Source organism: Cryptomeria japonica, chromosome 4 (assembly GCF_030272615.1).
Source record: "Cryptomeria japonica chromosome 4, Sugi_1.0, whole genome shotgun sequence".
NCBI lineage: Eukaryota > Viridiplantae > Streptophyta > Pinopsida > Cupressales > Cupressaceae > Cryptomeria > Cryptomeria japonica.
This window is the reverse complement of record NC_081408.1, coordinates 22839987-22849074: the sequence shown is the minus strand read 5'-3', so window position 1 is coordinate 22849074 and position 9088 is coordinate 22839987. Positions and strand designations below refer to the sequence as shown.

General features: G+C 36.6%; 1 protein-coding gene across 6 annotated transcripts in view; it reads right to left on the bottom strand.

Annotated features, from left to right (window-relative positions):
- Positions 1-4634: 4634 nt before the first annotated feature.
- LOC131030845 (protein DETOXIFICATION 40) overlaps positions 4635-9088 on the bottom strand; it is a 61847-nt gene continuing 57393 nt past the window's right edge. For all 6 annotated transcript variants that reach the window (XM_057961778.2, XM_057961779.2, XM_059219533.1 and 3 more), the window contains 2 exons: positions 4892-4972; positions 4635-4801 (listed from right to left, as the gene is read on the bottom strand). In XM_057961778.2, the coding sequence (XP_057817761.1) occupies positions 4796-4801; positions 4892-4972 (87 nt within the window). In that variant the 3' untranslated portion in view covers positions 4635-4795. The remainder of the gene's footprint in view (positions 4802-4891; positions 4973-9088) is intronic.

The following is a 9088-nucleotide window of genomic DNA, read 5'->3' as shown; positions in this document are numbered from 1 at the left end:
AAAGGGGGAGATTGTTGGCATTAAGGTTGTCATTGATGTCAACATGTGTGTGTGCATGACTGAGTTGATTGATGTCAACAACATATAATATATGTGTCCTAGAGAACAAGTGCAGCATGACAGATAATGTGCAGAGGAAAAGCTTGACACCCACAGAACTGTGATACAGAGACTTGCAAGACACCCACTAGATGGAGATGTAGAGATATGCAAAGGAATGCAGAGACATCAGATTGGACAGAGATGCAGAATGATGACTGCCCCATAGGAAGTTCAAATTAGCTGATATGGTGTTGCATTAGGTGATTTAAGGACCGAGGCCATGGTGTTATGATTGCTAGAGCAAACAAAGTTGTCCAAGAGTATAAGTTTTGTTGCAACACCATATAACACAACACACCAAAATAACACATTGTGTTATACACAAAAGGAGATACAAGAGGAATGCATGAAATATGCCCTTGGGACAGACATTTGGATGAAGAAAGAAAAGGTCAATAATGTGGTGGAGGCATTGAGCAAGCTCGTCTAAATCTGCAAAAGTAAATTTGCAGTTGCATATAACACAAAATTTATTATTGTATTGGTTCCATGTGGTTACAGAAAGTATCAATTGCAAATATCAATAACCCGCAGGTTATCAAATTCTATGAAACTGCAGAAGGGGACTAGAGATGTCAATAATACGCAGGTTATCCGATAGGAGTGGTTAATAACACGAGGGTTATATAACTGCAAATATCAATAACACGAGGGATATGTGACTGCAGATGTCAATAACACGACAGGTTAGTCATGTTCTTGTGATCAAAGATATCAATAACATGAAGGTTATCACAGTAGAAGAGTGCAGAAGAAGAATAGCATAACACGATGGTTATGTAGGTTATCACACTGTGTTAATGACTGTTGCTATCTTATCAAGGTGTTACCCCACGAAATGATTATCATTCCTTGGTTGGTTGTACAGGATAAGAGATTCAAAGAGGATGAAGACTCCAGTTATCCTGCATCATGTTAGTTAGAGTGGAAAAGGTCACGCAGGATAACTCAATGTCTATGGAATGAGGTGGCCCTTGTTATCTCACATCACTAGGTAACTCAAATGCAAAGAAGAAATGGCTATGTAGGATAAGATGTGTAAAGAGAATTGTGGTGGCTCCCACTATCCCACACAGGTTAAGGAGATACACAAAGGGTCATGTGGGCTAACAAAAGTAAAGGAAGGCTTTTTGAGGACAAACAGAAGCTTCTCGCACGAGTTAAAAGGGCATGCAAATGACAATGCAGGGTAAATAAGAACAAAGGAAATAATTAAATCTCTTATCCCGCATGGGTTAAGAGTTCATGCATAGTTGTGCGGGCTAACAAGAATGATTGAAGTCACTTGAAGATGCTTACCCTGCTCGGGTAAGTTAGATGCATAAATGATGATGCGGGATAATAATGATAGCAACCCAATAGACATAGAGGACCATGTGGAATTGACCAAGTTTGACCCAACGACGTGGCATGTACGGCATGAATCAAAGGTAAGTTGACTACAGTTGAATGAATATTTTTTAAGGAAGATTTTTGGCACCAAATCTGCATCCCAATAGATGAACTACTCACGCAGATATTTGACCAAAGTTGACTGAGCAATTTAGACACCACCTTTGCAAGCCGATAGACTCAGTAATCCACATGGTGGTCAACCAAGTTTGACCAGATGACTTGGATGACGGCTAAGAAGACTTATGATGCCACAAATGTCTATTGATAGACTTGATACTCCAAATGGACGATAAATGGATGTGGAACGGGCTTGACCAAGTGAATTGGACGCTGAAGGAGATGATTCTGGCCACATGATTGCATGTCGATAGGCAACATGATCTATGTGGTGATTGATCGAGCTTGACCAGATGTTTCGGATGGCAAAAATGAAGACATGTGGATCCCAAGAGATCAAGGTTGAAATTCGATATTTAGAGGTCGGTGCTTATAGAGATGATAGTCAATTTTAATGAGGTGGTTGTCGATCCAATCAGAGAAGGTTGACTAAGGAGATTGCATTGATGGCAACCAGGCCAAAGTTTGTTGTGTGGCTCGAGATGATCCACAAAGAGGTAATCAGATCTCATTGGACAAAGAATATTACTAAAGTTAGTAATCAAAGTACAAAGTCGATCGAAGAAAATGATGTAGCATTTAATATGATCATTCTGCAGAGGGAGTTGTTGAGCCTTCTTTTGAGGCTCGATGAAATCTGTCAAGCTGAAGTTTGCTAAGTATAGCAATCCTATATTGATAGCATGATCTAAACACAATTGTTTCCAAAAGAATACATTTATTGCGAGAACTTTTCTATTTGAGTGATGTGTATAGAGTATCTGATTGGTATGTAGACATGATCTCTCAAAGGCCAATGAGATTAGATTTTGAATCCTTTTTTGGAGGGAAATCTTGTAGGTACATAGATGACCAAGAACAGTGTACAAGTGATGAGATTTGACAGCCAAAGATGAGAAAGATGAGTTGGTAGATGTAAGCTGGGGGGTGTTGATCAAAAGAGAGAAGTGCATTTAGTAAGTGTGTTGTTGCTAAAGGTGTGAAAGAGAAGAGAGAAGAGGGTCACAGAGAAGCAGCTCACGCAAGTGTCAATAACACGATGCTAGTGCAAACCTAACACAGTAAGAATAGTGCATGAAAAATGTTCAGATGTGTGGAGACAAAAGCAGTTGATAGTTAGAGCAGAGAGAAGATAGAGAAGAGCATGAGATAGAGAGTGGAGAGCAACAAAAACCAATCTAAAAGTACAGAGTTGACGCATATAGCATAGTGGGTTATATACACTGTGAGAGGAAGAGAAAGAGGATTGAGCCAACTACAGAACATAGAGCAGGTTGCAGAGATAGGAAGAAGGTAGAGTGTTGAGATTGAGGCCTAAAGATCAGAGAGCAGAAGAGTGTCATATCAATCTCAAGAGTAGAACAGTAAGGTGTTACAAAACTCATTTGTAACAAGGTGATTAATTTGTATTTGTAATTTATCTTTATTGTAATCCTCTGAGTGGGTTCTCAGAGTAGGGGTTGTTGATCCTTCGAGTAGGTGCCTATAAAGCTAGGGGTTGGTGCCCATAAACTTCAAGGGTTGATGCTCCTCGGGTTTGTGCCCTAAACATTGTAATCAATTTTCATTATGAGGTTGGATTGAAGTAGTAGACTCCAACAACATTTCTCACCGAGGTTTTTCCTCACTATGGGTTTTCCTCATATATTCTTGTGTTATGATTTTTCTGTGTGTGTGTGTAATAATGTGTTTTATATCTCTGCTCATAGCTTTGTGATTACAGTTATTAGAGTTTTATTTAATCCAAAGAGTTAAAGTTTTAGATTACCACTGATTCACCCCCCTCTTAGTGGTCCACTGTGTTCCTTCAAGGAGGATTCTATGAGAAGCAAATTTTCACATGGAAGGTGCATTGCAATGTGTTACGAGAGTCTAAATGCCTAAGCTTTAAAATACATTTTAAGATTTTTTGGTTTTTAACTTGTGGGAGGCAAGCTTTTATCATGCAATGAAATGTTTGCAAATGCATATAATTTGCACTTTTATGGAATTGCATCAAAGTTCCACAACTTTATAAATTGATCCTACAAGCTTAGGTTACCTTTTTCAAGATTGTGGGAATCAAAAGTAGGATCACAATTTACAATATTTCCTTTGCTTGACTTGCAAGCTAGTTCCACCCTTTCATCTTTTTTTTGTTGTGTTTGGGGCATGGAAATAAGTAAGCAATTTGCAGATTTTGCTTCAAGTATGTACTTCTCCTCCTTATGCATACTCTCATCTTGATGATGGATCACGAAGTGTGATATGAAAGGTTGATGTAAAAACTCCCACATAATCGAGAATCCAAAAACCACAAAATATGAACTTAATGGGATTGTGGAAATCTAATGTCATTAATTACCAGGTTTTTCTCTTCAAAATACAATTAAAAATTATATGCTTGAAGGGGTATGACTAAATGAAAACAATACTAACCTCCAAAGCTCCTATGTGATATTTATTGACACCGCCCATTTTTAGATGCAAATTGCAAACTTGCAAGTCAATAAGTTCTACAAATAAATTTATATAAAGAACATTTCTTAATGTAAGGTTAGAAATGCAAGGGTTTAGATCCACACATCTAAAATTAAACCGAAGTAATAAATATAAATAAATTACCTATATAAAGGGAATCATTTGACATCACCTAAGACTCAAACAAACTAATATATCAATTGAAAATATCTATCAAAGGAAGTCTTCACAAAATTTAAAACTAAATATTATCATTTCATTTATTTATTTTCTAACATTTACCTCAATAATATTATACCGCTCAACAACTTAAATTTTATTTGTTATTTGATTTTTTAAATAAATAAATATAGACAAAAAATACACTCTTTTTTTTAAATATTTAATATTAAAAATTTTATTTAACTCTACTTTATTTGAAAAGGAAAACGTTTTGAATTATATATATTATTTTATATGAATAAAAAATCTATCATTTGCATTTCCTTTACAAATAAGACGTGTTTGCTTCGTTTTTCCCTACAATCAAATTTAAATTTTAAAATGATTTTTAAGATATATAATCTTAAAATATTGATCACCCAAAATCGCCTCAAGCTATCATAAAAAAAGCATCCATATTAATGTTGTAATACATAATACAAGACATTCGAGCATATTCTCTTCCTCCTTATAAAAGGGGCCTATCAAAACTCGTATATCATAAAGCAAAATGTCTTCCTTAAGCCTACATAAAAAAAAAACATAGTTAATATGATTATATACTTTCATGCTATTAACTACTCTTAAAGCGAAGACAAAATTACAAAATTATCACCTTATCATTTGTTGTATGTTCTTGATTCATATCTTCAGGTTTAGCATCCCAAACAGACAAGCGTTGAGAAGCTTTTTCCACCTACAATATAGTTTTAAAAACATATAAAAATTAAGAGCAATTTGTTTGTAATTTATTAATGGATAGGCAAGATATAGTAAAAATTAATAGTGCAAAAACACTTAAAATATTAAAATATCATAAATTTATGTTATTCTATAAATTATATATCATTTAATAAAACAAAATGGATTTTGAAAATTACATATATAAAGTGGGTTTTACGAAAGGGTTTAATCCAGTTTACAAATGTTTATATAAATATAGTATTGATGCCTAATAATTGATAAATAAATAATTATATAGACTTATAATATGAGGATTGTAAATTAATAACAAAGTCAAAATAATAATATAGATTCACTTAATATAATAGAGATCATAAACATTGAGCTAGTCAAAAGGCTTGAAGTCATAGAGCTTTAGAGAATCTTGAATTCAAGCATTAGTTTTGTCTATTAAATCATTGAAGTGTGATGGTTTCTTGATCATTCTTCCTTTATTGGGAACTAATCCTATATTGGAAGATATCTCAAGGAACGTTTTTCTACCTTCATGCCAAACTAAAATCTAAGGTTGGAATCCTCCATTTTTGTTTTTTCCTTGTTTGGTGATGATAAGATAAGATAAGGTAGAATTATTTGAGTGTAGTAAAAATAATCAACTTCCATCCTTTGAAACACATCCTTCTTACTAATAGAGTCCTCCCCATTCTCATATCATATGACCCATTATCCTAGGGTTGAAAAGAGAAAGCTATCCTCACCTTCAAGATCTTTCAAGATTAAAAAATTTGTCACTTTCTCATTTAAACTTCTCTCTTCCAACAAATCAACTTCATTTGGTCCTAGCCAACTCATTATACTTGGTTGGATAATCTCTCATAATGACATATGTTAAGATAGTTATAGTAGACAAAAGGAGTGTTTTAAAATTCAATTGGTTGATACTAATTACCAAACTTGGAAGAAAGAATAATAAAAAGGGGAAGGTTCCTATCTATACTCACATGTTAGACTATGCAAAATAGGTGATAACTCCATATATAGTGTAATAATAGAATCAATTAAGCATAAATGCTAATCAAAGAAATGTTAATATCATTATAGAGTTGGTCTCCAAGAGAGTAATGCAAATGCTCAAGAAACAAAATAGCATGAGGAAAGCATAAAAAAATGATCCTACAACATATAAATACAAGCTAGGAAAGTGACTTTATATAGATTATGTGAGAGGGGGGGAGGTGGAAAATATAATGTTTAGGGAGAGAACACTAACAATATCTAAGAATAGTAAATTTAAATCTCATAGAAGATTTCAACACCCACGCCACTCACAAATATTCATTTTATAAACCCAAATAATCTTAATTAATATTGTTGAACACAAGATGTCACTGAGAGGGGGGTGAATCAGTGATATCCAATCTTAGCCCTTTGCTAACATGTGTGTAAACCGGTTAATAGATCTAACATAAAGCAAACATATCAATTAGAAGGGAGAATGACACAAATGCAACCACACATAAAAAGGACACCACATAAAACCATATGTATGAGGAAAACCTAAGATGGGAAAAACTTCGATGAGAAACGCTGCTCGAGACTACTGCTCCAATCCAACCTCACAATGAAACATTTGGATACAACATTTAGGGCACCAATCCAAGGAGTACCACTCCTGCTTTAGGGCACCAACCCAAGGAGCACCAACCCCTGCACCGAGTTCCAACTCAGTGATCTACAATAAACATATATCAGATACAAAAGTAATATCTTTGTTACAAGAGAACTTTGTAACTCTTATGCAAATATCTCCACCAGTTCTCTCTTCAATCCCCTGTCGGTTCTTTGTTCACCTTCTCACTGCAGCAACCTTATCTCCTATTGCAACCCACTCTCTATTGCACCCTTGCCGGTTTAGCCTCTTCTTCTTCTTTGTCGATTCTCTAGCCTTTCTGTCACACAGCTCCTGGTCACCACCGGTCTTCTTCACTAAATCAATTGTATGATGTCTAAATGCTGCCAATTCTCAGCTTACCTTCTCTGCAATCTTCTTTGCCTCTTCTATGTCGGTTCTATTACCACCGATATACTCCTCTCTCAGACTTAATGGTAGGCTATCGGTTGCCTCATTGTCGTCAGTTGAACTCTTCAACCCGATTCTCTCTCTCACACTCAATCTCTTCTCTAATTATAGATGAGCACTTGACTAATTTTCTCTCCCATGCAGCAGCACCAACATCTTTGGCTCGCACTCTTATAGCCAGATTTCATCGCCAAAACGTTGGTTTGAACATCGACATGCTAGGGTTTCCGCCATGCACTGAATTTGCATCCGATCTGATCTTTGATCATTGTGACATATCACATCCAATCTGATATCATGCCTTTGATCGATGTTCAACACTCAATCAATGAGCATCACCCAACTGTTTTCCTTGTGAATCATGTCTTCTCTCTTTAGCCGTCTATAGCATGATTTTTGATCTTTTGTCTGATCAATCATGTGCGTGATGTGGTTTCCTTCATCCTCTTCAATATGCAAGATTAGTCTGTACTGGATCTCTATTGTTTCCTTGATCTCGAGCTGCAATGCTCTGCCTTCATTCCTTGAGCTTCGCAGTCGCCAACAACTTCACCGACACACCACACCAACATGTGCACGCATGCCACTTCACCTCCACGTGGCCCCTTTGTCGGCATCCACCTTTGCTAAGTCTTCTATGTTGGTTTGGATAGGATCATTGACCAACAACATAACCAGATTCATCTACGGGTTCATAAACCCTGTTGGTTATACCATAACCGGTCTGCCTTCAACCTTGCACTCTGCTTCTCTTCTGGTGGAGCACCTAAACTGGTCAGCACACATGCCAACCAATCTTATGCACATCTTCAACAGATGGGAGCCTTCTGCATCTGCATTTTGTTAGCATTATCGATGAACATACTTACCAGTAAACACCTTGATGACACCATGTTATCAATTTTCAACAAACTCCATCTGTCTACATCTGTGGTAACACCTTTATTCACCACTAGATCAGTTCTGCTATTAACATGTTTGTCAAAGTGACAAATATATCATTCAATCTTTGTATCAGCAAATCAACATGTCTACCCGGCTGATCCAATGCATATCTTTGATTTCATGACTAGAAGCATTGTTGTAGAAACAAATTGTGTTCATGCCAAATGCATGATTGGGGGACCTTCTGTCAAACCGGTTTGACCATCTTCTTCTGGTCATGACATTGTAACCGGCTACTGGAACCGGTGGACCTCTTGATCCTACGAGAGAAAAACCTCTTCTCCTTTTGTTCCACGCATCATTTTGTCTTTCAAATGTTGTAAACCCATTTTCATAATGACATAGTTGCTATACCGGTTACCATATGATTGCACTTTCATCCTTTTGCAATCATGACTTTTATGGCCAGACCTATTACACCTCCGACAGACAACAATATTGTCTCTAGGAAGAGCAAACTGTCTATTCCTAGACTTCATTCTGCATTCATATGCTCTATGGCCATATTCCTTGCATGCAAAACAATAACCGAAGAAAGGAGGCTTGTGACCTACAAATTTGTTTTGCCAAGCATGAGGAGATCTTACCGGTTTAGTATCTCCATTTCTGCTTCTTCGAGGATGAATCTTGGATTGTCCACGCTCTGGAGCTCTTCCATCTAATCTCTTCTTTTCCCACACTTGCTTTGTCTTGTGGGCAGTAGCATTTTTTTGTCTTCTACCGGTAGGGGGTCTTCTATGCTTACCTCTATTGTTCTTGCTTCCAATGAAGTTGCCTTCTCCCATCATCCCTTTTCCTTTGGGATTTGCATTGTTCCTCCTTCTTGCAGCACCTGTCTTCATCCTTTGCTTCATGTCTTCACTAGTTGTAGTTAGATCAACCTTCTTCCGGGGAGTATTCCAGATAGTGAAGGTTTGTCCCTTGTTATCTCCATTTGAGGAGAGAAATAGAATGTCATTGTGAGGGGACATTCTTGCTGGTGGAGCATTCACCGACACCACTTCCTATTCCTCTAGTGTCCTTGGAGTGCTTTTGCTTCTTCAACATTTTGTCCAAGGCATCATTGTTGCCATCAAACCGAATTCTTACCTTGAACTCATCTTG